Genomic DNA, 16,521 nt, shown 5'->3' with positions numbered 1-16,521 from the left:
GGGGAGGGCAGCGCCTTTAGGGCCGTTTGTTGCATTCTGTGGGCCACAGAAGCAAGGAAGGTTTGGAATCTTTTCTCCTGGTTGTGCGGCGTTTTTCTGTCATTTCGGCACCGCTGTACGGACGGAGCCTTATAAGAGCGCTTCTGGGGGCTGCGCCCGTTCCGGGACCGTTTGGGGCCATTTCGGGCCGTTTCGGTGCCTTTTCGGACCGCTGTGCGGTGCGCTGCGGTCGGTCGGTGCCGCTCGCGCCCGTTGCGGGGCGGTTCGGCGGAAGGTGGGCGCTGCACCGCACGGCGTTAACAAGAGCAGCGCTCAGCACCGCCCGGCGCTGCCGAGATTTAAAGAGCGGCGCGAATGGCGCTGCCGTGTCACGTGACAAGGGATTGCTTTTCTGTTGGGAATGAAAGCAATGTGCCACTTCAGTTCGTCTCAAGCTGTTTTGGGGCCATTTGTGTCGCTCATTGATTTTTTTGGGTCAATTGTGGGGCCCTGTGGATCCGTTGTGGTTTTGGGAGACATTGCAGGGCCGTTTGTGTCCGTTTGGAACCATTTTGCATTAGTTTGGGTGACTTTGAGGCAGTTTTGGTCTATTAGGTGTGATGTGGGGGCATTGTGGGGTTGTTTTTGTCTGCTTTGAGTAATTTGGTGCCATTTCTGTGCATTTTGGGCTGACTGTGTCTTTTTGGGTCCATTTGTGGCTCATTTGGTGCAGTGGAGATCCGTTTAAGTCTTTCAGCTTTGCATGCTGATAAGGCATTACTTTGCTTTTAATACATCTAATACTTAAAGTCACAGTCAGCATCTCCTTTTCCCCTTCCGCCTGCTCTCCCCACTCCCAGAACAGGACGGGCAAATCTCAGCTCCACCATCCAACACAGCTCCAGTTCCACACGATGGCAGCAGGAGAACAACAACCAAATGCCCCACAGCACGAAGCAGAGCAGTTCTGCCCAGGAGATGAAAACCAAAGATCCAAATGGGGTAAGAGAAGAGAATCTGTGATTCTCTGCTGGTACACAGCAGGAAAGGGCTGCATGGGGGAACAGAGCCCGATCCCATCTGCTCTCTGCCCCACCAGGCTGCAAATGGAAGGTGGGCAGAAGGAAAACCTCCCTTTTGCTCTTTGTGAGCGGAGTGCTGGTGGGCGTCATCGTCACGCTGGTGTTTGGGAGAGGTGAGTGCCACCCAGCATCCATTGTGGGTGTAGGACGGGGGACGATGGGGTTTCCCAGCCCTGAGCTGCTCCCCAAGCACAGCCCCCATCCCAGCTCCTGGGGCGCCCACGTGGTGCCCCAAACCGCCTTCTGCTCCACCTTCCCAGCCTCTGCCACCGCTGCGAGGCCATCGCCCCATGGCCGTGCATCCCAAGCCCACGCCTGCTGCAGGGGAACCTTCTTTGCCTCTCACTCGCCCAACTCTCTCCCTCTCAGTGCTCCAGCATTCTGAGTCGTGCTCACCTCGCCCACCCTTCTCCCACGTCTGCCCCGACGCCTGGCTCGGTTTGCAAGGGAAATGCTTTTATTTCTCGGCCAACGAGAGTGACTGGCACAGCAGCAGGGAGCACTGCCAGCGCCTCGGAGCTTCCCTGGCCACCGTGGACATGGAGGAGGAGATGGTGAGAGCGGGGCGTGAGCCGCAGTGCCAACACGGGGGTGGGAAACCCACACTTGTGGGGCCGCACCAACGGCTCCCGGTGCCCCCAAGTGGCCCCACGCCAAAGCCACGAGGAGATGCCTTGCAGCGAGGTGGCAGCTGAGACGTGGGCCTGAGGGGGGAAAGTGCTCCAACGGCTGCAGTCACACCTGGGTTTGTTCAAAGGAATTCATGCTGCGGTACCTGGGCCCGGCAAACTGTTGGATTGGGCTGCACAGGGCAGAAGGGGACGAGCGCTGGACGTGGGCCGACGGCAGCGCCTTCAGCAACTGGTCAGTGCGTGCGTCCGTCTGTCTGTCTGGGATGTGTGTCAGGGTCTGCTTGGGATGGGCTGGGATTGGGTTTCCCATTCTGCTCCCTGCTGTGCTCAGGTTCCAGCTGCGAGGCGGAGGCCGATGTGTGTACCTGAATGGGGACAGGATCAGCTCAGCCCTGTGCACCACTGAGAAGTTGTGGGTGTGCAGCAGAGCCGACAGCTTCGTCCTCTGGAGGAATGGGACAAATCCACAGTGACAGATCCCAGCCCAGCCAGCTCGTGCCAATGCTGCTGGGCACGGCCATGCCATGGCTGTGTGCTGGAATCTGCCTCTTACCAGCACTGCTGCAGCTGTTCCTGTATGGAACCATGCAGATGTTCCTCTTTTCTTCTCAGGAGAATGATGAATGTTGGAGCAGCCGGGATGGGTTGGTGTTGGGGACCTAAAAGCTGTAGAATTTTCCTAGGATGGGACAAAGTTTTAAGGGATCTGATATTTGTGGCTGTAGGTGCAAGCATCTCTCGTAGAGGGTGTGCTGACCCTGATAGTTTAGATTAGTGCTATTATTTTGTAGTATGTTAACAGTCTGCCACCTACCAAAATACTGGGTCTGCTGCAGGAGCAACAACTTCCTCTGTAAGAATGGGACATATCCAGAATGACGGATCCCATTCGCCTTATCTCTCAGGGAACATGTTTAATTGCACCGTGCCATAAAGGAAGGGTGGTCCTTTGTGGGTCCTTACAGGTCACAGCGCCATGGGACGGGTGGGTGGGCAGGGTGAGGATCGCTGTCCCCGACTCCTGGAGCTGCCAGGACCTGGAGCAGCGCAGCCAGCAGTGTGAGCAGAGCACAGAGCAGCGCTGCGTCCCGCGGGGCTCAGCCAGCATTTCTTATTTAACTCCGACATAGAATACACAACATTTCTTATTTAATTTGTACAAATAATACACAACCATTTCTTATTTAATTTATACTGATAATATATAACCATTTCTTATTTAATTTATACTGATAATATATAACCATTTCCTATATAACTTTGTGCTATTTCAATATCTTTATATAACACAATATTATATACAATAGAGAACAGTATAATATTACTACTACTAATAATAATTGCCCCAAGTCTTTATTCATTGCCATTGTTATCGTTATATTCCCCATTTTTACTTGTCTGTTATGAATCCCATTTATTAATGATCCTTTCCTCAATTCCCCCAATTTGTATTTGAATGGGATGAGGTTTAACAAGGCCAAGTGTCGGGTTCTGCACTTTGGCCACAACAACCCCATGCAGCGTTACAGGCTTGGGGATGAGTGGTTGGATGATTGTGAAGAGGAAAGGGACCTGGGGGTGTTGGTTGATGCTCGGCTGAACAGGAGCCGACAGTGTGCTCAGGTGGCCAAGAGGGCCAACGGCATCCTGGCCTGCATCAGAAATGGTGTGGCCAGCAGGAGCAGGGAGGTGAGCATCCCCCTGTACTCAGCACTGGTGAGGCCGCAGCTCGAGTGCTGTGTTCAGTTTGGGCCCCTCACTACAAGAAAGATGTTGAGGCCCTGGAACGTGTGCAGAGAAGGGCAACGAAATGGTGAGGGGTCTGGAGCACAAACCTTATGAAGAGCGGCTGAGGGAGCTGGGATTGTTCAGTCTGGAGAAGAGGAGGCTCAGGGGAGACCGCATTGCACTGTACAACTTCCTGAAGGGAGGTTGTGGTGCAAAAGGCTCTGGCCTCTTCTCCCGGGCAAATAGTAGGACCCGAGGAAATGGCCAGAAGTTATACCAGAGGAGGTTTAGCTTGGATATTAGGAGAAACTTTTTCTCTCAAAGGGTGGTCAGGCACTGCAATGGCTGCCCAGGGAGGTGGTGGAGTCGCCGTCCCTGGTGGTGTTCAAGAGGCGCCTGGATGAGGAGCTACGAGACGTGGTTTAGTAGCTTGTGGCACTGATAGGAATGGCAGGGTGGTTGGACTGGATGATCTTGCAGGTCGTTTCCAACCATGAGATTCTGTGATTCTGTATCACTGCATTAATACCGTTGTTAATTACACTGTTATCATCAATACACTTTGTAGTTATTATTTTTCCTCCATTTCCCTGATTGGCACCATTTCATGTTTTTGGCATTATTAATAGTATGGTGATGATTACTGCTCCAAACCCCCATGATTTCCGTTATTCTCACCATAATTCTTCATTGTTACTGTCAACAGTGTCACTGTTACTAGTAATAATAACAGTATTATTGCCCAAATACTCATTGTTATCGCTACGCTTCATTTGTTGTTATTACTGCTGTTGTTATTAGTGCCCAGTTCCCCATTTCATCACTCTTTCTCACTCCTGTCCCATCATTAGGAATATTAACATTATTACTAGAATTGGTGCCTCAATTCCCCATTATCACCATTTGTGGATTTCCTATTTCTGATTATTACCCCATTATTAACAGCTGTGAGATTTCTCCCATTTCCACCTCAATTTTATCACCACGTTTAACACTGCAATTCTTCACGCTAATACCGTTCATTTTGTCATGGCTTTATGTTTTTTGGGTTTTGTGTTTCAGCATTCCACATCAAAACATCTATCATATATAACATTCCACATCACAGAGTGTTCGGGGAATTAAAGTGTCAATGCCCCAATTCCAGGTCCTCATCCCTGTGCATGACAGCAGTCATGGATCTGCCCTGCCAGCTGGGGGCGCTCTCTCCCTGCCTTGCAGTGGGTGCTGCAGGCGCTTTCCTGGCTGTTCCAAGCTGTTCAGGTTTGACTCGGTCCTGGGAACTCTCTCTCTCTCTCTCTCTCATCTCGTCTGATTTATTCATCTCAATTTCAATTAAATTGTATTATATTGTGTTGTCTTGTTTTCTGGTACCACAGTAAAACAAGTTTTCCTCCATAGATTGTTGCCGCTGTTCTTTTCCTCCCTTCCTTCCTTCCCATTTTGTGGGGCTGGGGGAGGGGGGAAGGGCAGGGGCCTACTGCCCCCCTGTCACGGGCATGGATTGATCTGGTCAACTCCGTGACAGATTTATTCCTTATGATCTTTTATGATTAAGTGCCCCTGTGCCCCAAAACTGCCATTTTATCATTACTTTTCATATTTCTGATCATAAACTGAAGATTAATATTTCTCTTAAGGTTATCGCCCCAATTTCCCCCCATTTTTGTGACTGCACGTAGCAGTGACTCTTTACACCATTACTAATAATACACTTCTGATTGTTTCTATATGCGGTGCCCCACCCCCATTACTATCTATTTCTGATGATTATCCCATTGCTAATGCTATTTGATACCATTACTGCCCCAGTCCCACAGCGTGGCATTACAAACACAGTCACTGCTGATCATCATGGCCAGATGATACACGACCATCATTAAGGCCTCCAAACCCCCATTATTGCCCCCATTTTTGGGAGTCTCAATGTAGGGGTCCCCTTTTGGGGTCTCCATTGAGGTCCCCGTTCAGAGATCCCATTTGGAGGACTCTATTTTAGGGGTCCCATCTATGGATTCCATTCAGGGTCCCCCATTGCGAGGGACCCATTGTCACACAATCACAGAGCTGTAGGGGTCGGAAGGGACCTCCGGAGGCCAGCCTGCTCCTGTGCCTTTAAGGCTTCCACCTTGAGGAGCATCCAGGCTTCCTGGGCCCCTTTACCCTTGAGAAGCCACTCCCAAGGGACCCGCGCTACAAGCGCCCTGAACAGATCAAAGTCCGCCCTCTGGAAGTTCAGGAAGGCAGTTTTGCTGGTCACTCTTTTGATGTCCCCAAGAATGGAGAACTCTACAATTTCGCTCTGCCCACAATGGTCCCCAGCCTTCACTTCTCCCACCAGTTCTTCTCTGTTAGCGAAGACCAGGTCCAGCAGCCGCCCCTGGAAGGCTCTCCTACCAGCTGCGTAAGGAAGCAACCTTCCACACAGCCTAGAAACCTCCTGGACTGCTTCCTCTGCGCTATATTATACTTCCAACATTTATCAGGGAAGTTGAAGTCGCCCATCAGAACAAGTGCTGGTGATCCCATGACTTCCACGAGCTGCTCCTAGAATGCGTCCAACTCTTCGTCCTGATGAGGCGGTCTGTAACAGACCCCCACCAAGATGCCGCCCCCACAGGCCTTCCCTGATCCTTACCCATGGACACTGCACTCCATCATTCCCAACCCCAAGCTCTTCTACCTCAAAACAGTCTTTAATATAAAGGGCCACACCACCACCCTTCTTTCCTCGTCTATCCCTTCTGAAGAGCTTGTAGCCATCTATCTCAGCACTCCAGTCACGGCAGTGGTCCCACCATGTTTCGGAAAGAGCAACAAGGTCATAATTAGCCTGACTCACAATCGCTTCCAACTCCTCCTGGTTGTTGCTCACGCTGTGTGCGTTGGTATAGACACATTCCAGACAAGTCATCTGCCTCACCCCCAGCTCAAGCGTCGTTCCCCTAGGCTCTGCATATGGGGCTCTCTGTTCCTCTGAGAAGGGAGTAACCCACCAAAGGGAAAATGGGGCAGAAGGCGGTTTGGGGCATCACGTGGGCACCCCAGGAGGTGGGATGGGGGCTGTGCTTGGGGTGCAGCTCAGGGCGCTTGGAAACCCCATCGTCCCCCGTCCTACACCCACCATAGAGGTTCCATCCCCGTGGGATGCGGGTGGCACTCACCTATCACAGCCAGCAGCACCAAAACAAGGATCCATGGCACTGCACACACAGCCATGCAGAGCACACGGCGCCTTTTCTTCCACAGCTCACTGCATTTGGAGCCTGGTCAGACAGAGAGCAGTTCATGCAGCCACTGAATCACCACAATTAGAAATGACCTCGTAGAATCATGTCATAGAATCACAGAACAGTTTGGGTTGGAAGGCATCTCAAGGGTCAGGAAGCTCCAACCCCCCACCACACGCAGGGCCACCAATCTTCACATTTCATAGCAGCCCAGGCTGCCCAGGGCCCCATCCAGTCTGGCCTCGAACACTTTCAGGGATGGACGGGGCATCACAGCCTCTCTGGGCAGCTGTTCCAGATCCTCACCACTCTCACGGTAAAGAACTTCTTCTTCGCAAAGATCATCCAGACCAAAAGTCCACAAACCACCATCATTTTCCCACTACACCGTGTCCCTTTGTATCACATCCCCACATTCTTGGAACACTCTCAGGGATGGGGGCTCCCCGCTGCCCTGGGCAGCTGTGCAGTGCTGACCGCTCTTTGCAGCACAGGTTGCACCCAATTCCAACCCGACCCTCCCCGTTGCACCCTGAGCCCATCCCCTCCCGTCGCATCCCCGTTCCCTGCAGATGGAGACCAACCCCTCCTTCACTCCAGCCTCCTTTCACGAGGGGCACAGAGCGCTGAGCTCTCCCTGGGCCACTTCTGTCCCACGCCGCCCCGTCCCCCTCCCCCCAGCCGCTCCCCACAGCGCTGTGCTGCAGACCCCCACGGCTCCGCTCCCCTCTCTGAGCTGCAGGGCCTCAGTGTCTCCCTGGCAGCGAGGGGCCAACGCTGAGCGCAGCGCTGAGCTGCGGCCCCAGCAGCGCCATGGACAGGATGCCCAGGACGGGCACCTCCTGCTCTGCTGCCCGCACCGCTGCCGCTACGAGCCGGCACAGAACGGAGCGCTGCAGGTGACTCACGGGCTCGGCGGGACGGAACTCCATCCCCCATCCACTCCGCCCCCCGCAGCTCCGCACAAGGTAGAAAAGAGCTCTGTACCGTCCCTCCCTGCAGCGCCCATCCTGTCACTCCGGGCTGCTGCCTTTCCAACGCTCTCGCTGCCATCCCAGCCCCGTCCTCGCGCTGTCCCCGCACTGCCCGTCCCTTCTCCCGCACTCGGACTCTCCTTCTCTCCCGCACTCTCAGCGCAGCTCCCCGCTCACTCCCGCCGCTCTCTCCCCTCCCGTGGGCTCGGGCTCTTTTCCCCGCTCGGCCCTTTCCCGCTGCCTCCCGGCATTACCCCGCTGAGGCTGCTGTTCTCCGTCTCCCGGCTGGATCGCCACCTCTCGGTGCGGGGAAGCGCTCAGCCGCTCTCTTTCATCCATTGCAGCGCGGAGGTGCGGGGCTGTGCCCGGCGTGTGCGGGCAGAGGGGCAGAGAAGGGTCGGGCTGAGGGCACAGCGGTGCCGGCGGAGCGCTCTTCTTAGCGAAGCCCTCGCGGGGATCGATGGCAATGAGGGATGCCGGCAGAGAGGTGAGGTGAACCAAACTGAACCGAACCCAAAGCTGCGGCTCCACCCAGCGTTCATTCCCATCTGCTCAGCGCAACAACTCCAAATACTCGCCTGAGCACGCAGCAGGTGATACTTATCTCCGGGGGCACAGGTGTGCGTTGTGCAGAGCAGGGCGAATTGATGCAGCTGATCAGCGTCTATAAATACCTGATACATGCAGGAAACAATGGGACGTGGCCAACTGTTTCAGCAGTGCTTAGGAACAGGACAAGAGGATATGGCCATAAACACAACACTGAAAGTTTCACACAAATATCACAGAATCACAGAATTGTAGGGGTTGGAAAGGACCTCTAGAGATCATCGAGACCAACCTGCTGCCAAAGCAGGTTCCCTACAGCAGGTCACACAGGGAGGCATCCAGGCAAGACGTGAACATCTGCACAGAAGGAGAACCCACCACCACCTGGCAGCCTGTTCCAGCGCTCCATCGAATCACCTACAGAAGTCCTTGCGCACATTGGTGCAGAACTTCCTGTGCTGCAGCTGATGGCCGTTTCCCCTTGTCCTGTCTCCACTCACCACTGAAAAGAGTCCGGCCTCGCCACCATGGCCCCCACACCTCAGATATTTACAAATCTGAATTAGATTCCCTCTCACTCTTCTTTTCTTGAGGCTGAACAGACCCGGTTCATGCAGCCTTTCTCCATAGCAGAGATGCTCCAGGCTCTTCACCACCTTTGTGGCCCTCTGCTGGACTCTTCCCAAGAGCTCCCTGTCTGTTTTGTGCTGGGGAGCCCAGAACTGGACGCAGTGCTCCAGGTGAGGCCTCACCAGGGCAGAGCAGAGGGGGAGGATCACCTCCCTCGACCTGCTGGCCACGCTCTTTGCAATGCACCCCAGGATGCCACTGGCCCTCTTGGCCACAAGGGCACACTGCTGGCTCGTGGCAACCTGTCGTCCACCAGGACACCCAGGTCCCTCTCCACAGAGCTCCTCTCCAGCAGTTCATCCCCCAGACCTGTATTGGTGCATGCAATTATTCCTCCCCAGATGCAAGACTCTACACTTGCTGTTGTTAAACCTCATCCGGTTTCTTACTGCCCAGCTCTCCAGCCTGTCCAGGTCTCACTGAATGGCAGCACAGCTTTATGCATAGGAACGTCTTCGCAGTCAGGGTGACGAAGCACTGCGAGGAGTTGCCTCCGCCGATGGGGAGAACGGGGGAAGGGCTCCCAGCGCCGGGCACAGCGGGGACACAGGCGGGGGGGGCACCGCACCGCGCGGTACCGCCGTGCAGCGCCGGGACGGCCATACTGCGCCCCTTATGGGCGGACCGCCGACGGCAGCACAGCACCGCCTTTGGGCGGAAAGACGCGCGAATCTTAACTGGGGCGGCTGCGGTCCCGCAGCAGCAGCGCTGTGTCCCGGACCGCGCACGGCAGCAGGTATGAATGGGGAGAAGTGCGCGGGATGGGAAGGGGCAGGGAAAAGGGGAAGAAGAAAGGAAATTGGAGGCGGGAGGGAAGGGAAAGAGAAAAAGGAACGGAGACGGGGAGGGCAGCGCCTTTAGGGCCGTTTGTTGCATTCTGTGGGCCACAGAAGCAAGGAAGGTTTGGAATCTTTTCTCCTGGTTGTGCGGCGTTTTTCTGTCATTTCGGACCGCTGTACGGACGGAGCCTTATAAGAGCGCTTCTGGGGGCCGCGCCCGTTCCGGGACCGTTTGGGGCCATTTCGGGCCGTTTCGGTGCCTTTTCGGACCGCTGTGCGGTGCGCTGCGGTCGGTCGGTGCCGCTCGCGCCCGTTGCGGGGCGGTTCGGCGGAAGAAAGGGGCGCTCAGCACCGCACGGAGCCGTCCCGGTGGGCGCTGCACCGCACAGCGTTAACAAGAGCAGCGCTCAGCACCGCCCGGCGCTGCCGGGATTTAAAGAGCGGCGCGAATGGCGTTGCGACGCGGTGTCCTGCAGTGCAGAACCAACGATCCGCAAGACCCGCACCCACCGCACCGCGCTGCCGCACCGTTTCCCCGTTACTGAGGGCGCAAAACCCGCCACGCGTGCCGCTGCGCCTCCGCGCGGATCCCGCCGACCTCCATCTCTCTCTGTTCATCGTCTCTGTCCCACCCGGCTCCAAATCGCGGTCAGCGCTGCCTCTCGCTGTCTGCCCGTCTGTTTCTGCAGCCGTATCATCGCCGCCACGCGACGCAGGCGAAAAAAATGGCAAGTTTCACTCCGGCGGCGCGATCTCCATTCCGACCGCGGCGGCGCGCTGTGCCACGTTCCCGCGCAAAGCCGCCATTTCTTTGCCCGCCACTGCGAAAAAGCGCGCGCAGCCCCGGTCGCCGATTGGTCGCCGCCGCGCCGTCCCACGAACCACGCCCCGCCATTGAGCCGTTCGTGCCCGCGGTACCTGGGGGCGCTTTGGGGCCCGTTTTCGGGTGGCTGCGGGACGGCTTTGTGCCACTCGGCCGTTTGGGGGATGCCCGCGGGCGTTTGGGCCGTTTGTGGGCGCCGGGCCGTGTCCGTGCCATCGGCCCGTTGTTCTGGGCTCTCAGTGCTGCTTTGGGTGCTTTGGGCAGCCAGGGGCCGATCCACGGCCGTTTGGGAGCCGCTCTCGGGAGCATTTTGGGGTCCTTGTGGGGTCGTTCTGGGCTGGTTTTGGTGCCATTTGGGCCGTTGGAGCACCGTTAAGGCGCGTGTTGGGGTCATTTTGGGGTTGTGTTGGGGATAACTTGGGGTTATTTGGAAGCCAATGGTGTCATTTTGAGGCCAACCAGAGCCTTTTCAGTTCGTTTCAGGCTGTTTTGGGGCCATTTGTGTCACTCACTGATTTTTTTGGGTCAATTGTGGGGCCTTGTGGATCCGTTGTGAGTGGTTTTGGGGCCATTCTGATGCCTTTTGAGCCATTGCAGGGCCATTTGTGTCCGTTTGGAACCATTTCGCATTAGTTTGGGTAACTTGGAGGCAGTTTTGGTCTATTAGGTCTGATCTGGGGGCATTGTGGGGCTGTCTCTGTCTGCTTTGAGTAGACTTGGTGCCATTTCTGTGCATTTTGGGCTGACTTTGTCCTCTTGGGTCCATTTGTGGCTCATTTGGTGCAGTTGAAGTCCGTTTGAATCTTTCAGCTCTGGATGCTGATAAGGCATTACTTTGCTTCTCACCATTGTAATATTTAAAGTCACAGTCGGTGTCTCCTTTCTCCCTCCCGCCCGCTCTCCCAGCTCCCAGAACAGGACGAGCAGATCTCAGCTCCACCACCCAACACTTGCACACAATGGCAGTAGGAGAACAACAACCAAATTCCCCACAGCACGAAGCAGAACAATTCTGCCCAGGAGACGAAAACCAGCGATCCAAACGGGGTAAGAGAAGAGAATCCGCGATTCTCTGCTGGTACACAGCAGGAAAGGGCTGAAGGGGGGAACAGAGCCCAATCCCATCTGCTCTCTGCCCCACCAGGCTGCAAATGGAAGATGGGCAGAAGGAAAACCTCCCTTTTGCTATTTGTGAGCGGAGTGCTGATAGGCGTCATCGTCACGCTGGTGTTTGAGAGAGGTGAGTGCCACCCAGCATCCATTGTGGGTGTAGGACGGGGGACGATGGGGTTTCCCAGCCCTGAGCTGCTCCCCAAGCACAGCCCCCATCCCAGCTCCTGGGGCGCCCACGTGGTGCCCCAAACCGCCTTCTGCTCCACCTTCCCAGCCTCTGCCACCGCTGCGAGGCCATCGCCCCATGGCCGTGCATCCCAAGCCCAGGCCTGCTGCAGGGGAACCTTCTTTGCCTCTCACTCGCCCAACTCTCTCCCTCTCAGTGCTCCAGCATTCTGAGTCGTGCTCACCTCGCCCACCCTTCTCCCACGTCTGCCCCGACGCCTGGCTCGGTTTGCAAGGGAAATGCTTTTATTTCTCGGACAACGAGAGTGACTGGCACAGCAGCAGGGAGCACTGCCAGCGCCTCGGAGCTTCCCTGGCCACCGTGGACACGGAGGAGGAGATGGTGAGAGCGGGGCGTGAGCCGCAGTGCCAACACGGGGGTGGGAAACCCACACTTGTGGGGCCGCACCAACGGCTCCCGGTGCCCCCAAGTGGCCCCACGCCAAAGCCACGAGGAGATGCCTTGCAGCGAGGTGGCAGCTGAGACGTGGGCCTGAGGGGGGAAAGTGCTCCAACGGCTGCAGTCACACCTGGGTTTGTTCAAAGGAATTCATGCTGCGGTACCTGGGCCCGGCAAACTGTTGGATTGGGCTGCACAGGGCAGAAGGGGACGAGCGCTGGACGTGGGCCGACGGCAGCGCCTTCAGCAACTGGTCAGTGCGTGCGTCCGTCTGTCTGTCTGGGATGTGTGTCAGGGTCTGTTTGGGATGGGCTGGGATTGGGTTTCCCATTCTGCTCCCTGCTGTGCTCAGGTTCCAGCTGCGAGGCGGAGGCCGATGTGCGTACCTGAATGGGGACAGGATCAGCTCAGCCCTGTGCCACACTGAGAAGTTGTGGGTGTGCAGCAGAGCCGACAGCTTCGTCCTCTGGAGGAATGGGACAAATCCGCAGTGACAGATCCCAGCCCAGCCAGCTCGTGCCAATGCTGCTGGGCACGGCCATGCCATGGCTGTGTGCTGGAATCTGCCTCTTTCCAGCACTGCTGCGGCTGTTCCTGCCTGGAACCACGCAGCTCTGCTGCTCGTTATCTCTCAGGGAACATGTTTAATTGCACCGTTCCTTAAAGGGAGGGTCCTCTGAGGGTCCTTACAGGTCACAGCAGCACGGAACGATCCCAATGTGCTGCCGTGTGTGGCCAGACTCCAGGCTGGGGTATTTCTGCTCTCCTTTCGAGCTCTGTGTCACATTGCGGTGCCACCACTGTGTCACATCACGCTGCCATCGCTCCCAGCCGCCGTCTGACTTTGGCTCTGGGCGACGTCGCTCCCGGTGCTGTCACACGGCCGCAGCCCTGCAAGGAGGCTTTCTGCACTCACAGTTCTTGCTGAGCTGCAGCGTTTTGTAATTGCGTTGAGCTCTCATTACAGTCGCTGTGTTTTTGGCTGCTGTGCAGTCGGTGCCGTTCTGTCCCTGCGATGGCAGCACCGCGTCCTCCTGCTGTGTCCCTGCAGCGCCGTGCGGGGCAGCAGCAAAGTGAGGGCGCGCTCGGTGCCGCTGTGCGTGTGACGGAGAGAGGGCTGGGAAGGAGAGCAGCGCTGCCAGAAGGACCCCCGGGGCACAGCGGCGGCTTCAGGTGGCACCGATGGCGGTGAGCGGCGGCTGCCGTTGCTGTCGCTCAGCGCTGCAAAAGGGGACGGAGAGCGGCGTGGGGGGAGCTGCGAACAGGTCAGCCCACGATCGAGAAGGAACGCTCAGTAGGGCTTAACGGTATGTTTAAGAGTGGTTAAACATGGAGTGAGGTGTGCTCCAAGGGCGGGGCTATGCTAATCTGCGGCGCAGGGGCCGCCGGTAGCACACAAACACGAAGAACCGCGAACGGCGGGCCGGGAGCGGGAACGGAGCGGGACGCCGGGGCTTGGGAGCTGCGCTGGGGTGGCGGGGGAGGGTCGGTGCGGGCGGCGTGTGCGCGTCCGTGAGATGTCGGGGGTGGGCGTTGGGGTGGGTGGCGCCCGGGCAGGGTTGGAGCCATCGCTTCTCGGCCTTTTGGCTAAGATCAAGTGTAGTATCTGTTCTTATCAGTTTAATATCTGATACGTCCTCGATGAGAGGACTTTATATTAAACGGATTTTTGGGCGCGGGAGTTGGACCCGGAGCTTGCTCCCTCCGCTCCGCGCATCGTCCCGGTATGGCAGTACCTCCGGGCACGGTGCACCTCCCCGTTCGGGGAGGAGTGTTGGTGGTGAAGGGCAGAGCGGCGGGCGGTGTTTGGTGCGGAGCAGTGTGCTGCTGTGTTCCCGCAGGGGGCGCTGCTGGGCGCTGTTCTCGGCGCTGGGTCCCGCCGACCGCCGTTAGCGGGGCGCGGCGCTGCGCTGTGTGCGCTGCTCGGACGGCGGGGGCGGCCGGAGCCGCTGGTGGAGCCTCCCTGTCCCTGCTGGCCGCCCCGTTTTCGTGCAGCCCGGATCACAGTTGTCCTTCCGGGCTGCGAGCGCACACTGCTGGCTCGTGTCCAGCTTCTGGTCCGCCAGGACCCCCAAGTCCTTCTCCGCACGGCTGCTCTCAAGCAGATCTTCGCCCAGTCTGCATCAAGAGCTGGCATTGCCCCGACCCGCTGCAGCACCCTGCGCTTGGCCTTATTGAGCCTCATCAGGTTTTCACGGGCCCGCTTCTCCAGCCTGTCCAGGTCCCTCTGGATGGAATCGGCTCCTCTCACCCACACCTGGAGCTTCAGGGTCGTGGCAGGCATGGGGAGGAGCCTGACCACCCGTGAAGACTGAAGCAAAGCACTCATGGAGCACCTCAGCTTTTTCCATGCCTGAGGAAGGCAGCTCCCCATTGCCTTTCATCAGAGGGGAACGCTCTCCTTGGCCTGTCTCCTCCTGCCTATGGACCTGTACAATCCCTTCTTGTTATCTTTCACATCCCTCGCCAAGTTCAGCTCCATCTGCACCTTGGCTTTCCTAATCTATCTCTTCACATGCAGACAGCAGCCCCGTATTCCTCCCAGGCTACACAACCCTGCTTCCACTTCCTGTACATTTCCCTCTTTTCCCTCAGATTCAGCTGCGGGTCCTTGCTCAGCCATGCCGGCCGCCCGCCTCCTCTGCTCAGTTTCTTCTGCTGGGGGGTGGAGAGCTCTTGTGCTCGCAGAAGGCTGTCACAGAATCACAGAATGGCCCGGGTTGGAAGGGACCTCAAGGATCACGAAGCTCCAACCCCCCACCACACGCAGGGCCACCAATCTCCCCATTGCACAGCAGCCCAGGCTGCCCAGGGCCCCATCCAACCTGGCCTCCAACACCTCCAGGGATGGACGGGGCATCACAGCCTCTCTGGGCAGCTGTTCCAGCCCCTCCCCGCTCTCACAGCACACAACTTTCCCCTGACTCCAACCTCCAGCTGCCCTCCCTCGATTTCAAACAATTTTCCTCGTCCTGCTGTCATCTCCCCTTTCCCCTCCTGTCTGTAGGCTCCCTTCAGGTACTGAAGGCTGTACTGAGGTCACCCTGCAGCTTCACTTCTCCATGCTGAAGAGCCCAGCTCCCTCCGCCTGTCTTTGTAGGGAGGTGCTGCAGCCCTCTGATCATCTTTGTGGCCCCCCTCTGTCCTTGAAGAGCTGCCAGCTCAGTTCTGTTCCTATGTCCTTAAGCACAGTTTCCCAGGAGATCGCACCCGGCAGTTCCTTCAGCAGACAGAATTTTGCCCTCCTGAAGTTCAGGGTCCTGACTCTGCTCGTTGCCAGGCCTGCATTCCTCCAGATCACAAACTGCACCAAGGCCTGGTCACTGCAGCCCAGGCTGCCTCCGATCTTGGCCTCTCCAATGCTCTCCTCCTGGTGAGCGCCAGGCCCAGCAAGGCTTCCCCTCGGGTCGGTCCATCTGTTACCTGCACCAGGAAGTCGTCCTCGACAGACTCCAGCAATCTCCTGTGCTGTCTGCTCCCCGCCGTGCTGCTCTCCCAGCAGGCATCCATGTCGTTGACATCCCCCATCAGGACAAGAGCCCGCGAGCGCAACAGCTCCTGCAGCTGAAGCAAGAAGGGCTCGTCAACGGGCTCCCCTGAGCAGGTGGGCTGCAGCAGACCCCAACCACCAGAAGCCCTTTGCTGGATCCGTCCGTGATTTTTACCCACAAGCTCTCGACCTGATGGTGGCTGTTCCTCAGTCAGCTTTTGGCAGTTAACACAGAGGGCGGCAACTCCGCCCTTCAGCTCGGCTTTCGGCCTCGTTGCCCTCTCCCTCCGGGGGCTCCCGAGGGCTGACAGACGGGGCCGCTCCCCTCCCCGCCGCTCCTCTGCCGGATCAGCCCAGGCAGCGGCAACCTTCCACCGAACGCGGCCCAGCAGCGCCCCCTGCGGGAACACAGCAGCACACTGCTCCGCACCAAACACCGCCCGCCGCTCTGCCCTTCACCACCAACACTCCTCCCCGAACGGGGAGGTGCACCGTGCCCGGAGGTACTGCCATACCGGGACGATGCGCGGAGCGGAGAGAGCAAGCTCCGGGTCCAACTCCCGCGCCCAAAAATCCGTTTAATATAAAGTCCTCTCATCGAGGACGTATCAGATATTAAACTGATAAGAACAGATACTACACTTGATCTTAGCCAAAAGGCCGAGAAGCGATGCCCGCGTCCCTGCCCCGACACCAACCGGCCCCACGCGCGACCCCGACATCTCACGGACGCGCACGCGCTGCTCGCATCGACCCCTCCCCCGCCGTCCCAACGCCGCTCCCCATCCCGCACCGCACGGCTTCGCTCCCGCTCCGCCCCGATGGCGGCCCGCCGTTCCTCGGTTGTTCGTGTTTGGGCACTACCGGCGGCCCCTGCGCCGCAAATT

The 16,521-nt window shown here is 57.5% G+C and overlaps 2 protein-coding genes across 2 annotated transcripts; both read left to right on the top strand.

The window, feature by feature from the left end:
• Positions 1–893: 893 nt before the first annotated feature.
• On the top strand, positions 894–2,166 carry LOC306945221 (C-type lectin domain family 2 member B-like; the record flags this gene model as incomplete). Its single annotated transcript, XM_079533925.1, has 5 exons — positions 894–981; positions 1,079–1,174; positions 1,431–1,615; positions 1,819–1,925; positions 2,025–2,166. The coding sequence occupies 5 exons, from the start codon at positions 894–896 to the stop codon at positions 2,164–2,166; spliced, it is 618 nt and encodes a 205-aa protein (XP_079390051.1).
• A 9,398-nt stretch (positions 2,167–11,564) lies between these two features.
• On the top strand, positions 11,565–12,638 carry LOC306945210 (C-type lectin domain family 2 member D-like; the record flags this gene model as incomplete). Its single annotated transcript, XM_079533915.1, has 4 exons — positions 11,565–11,646; positions 11,903–12,087; positions 12,291–12,397; positions 12,497–12,638. 4 exons carry the CDS (start codon positions 11,565–11,567, stop codon positions 12,636–12,638), a joined length of 516 nt encoding a protein of 171 aa, XP_079390041.1.
• Positions 12,639–16,521: the final 3,883 nt, after the last annotated feature.

This window comes from Tetrao urogallus (genome assembly GCF_951394365.1).
Source record: "Tetrao urogallus genome assembly, chromosome: 1".
Classification (NCBI taxonomy): domain Eukaryota; kingdom Metazoa; phylum Chordata; class Aves; order Galliformes; family Phasianidae; genus Tetrao; species Tetrao urogallus.
The sequence above is the reverse complement of the archived record's forward strand: the minus strand, read 5'-3'. Positions and strand labels throughout refer to the sequence as shown.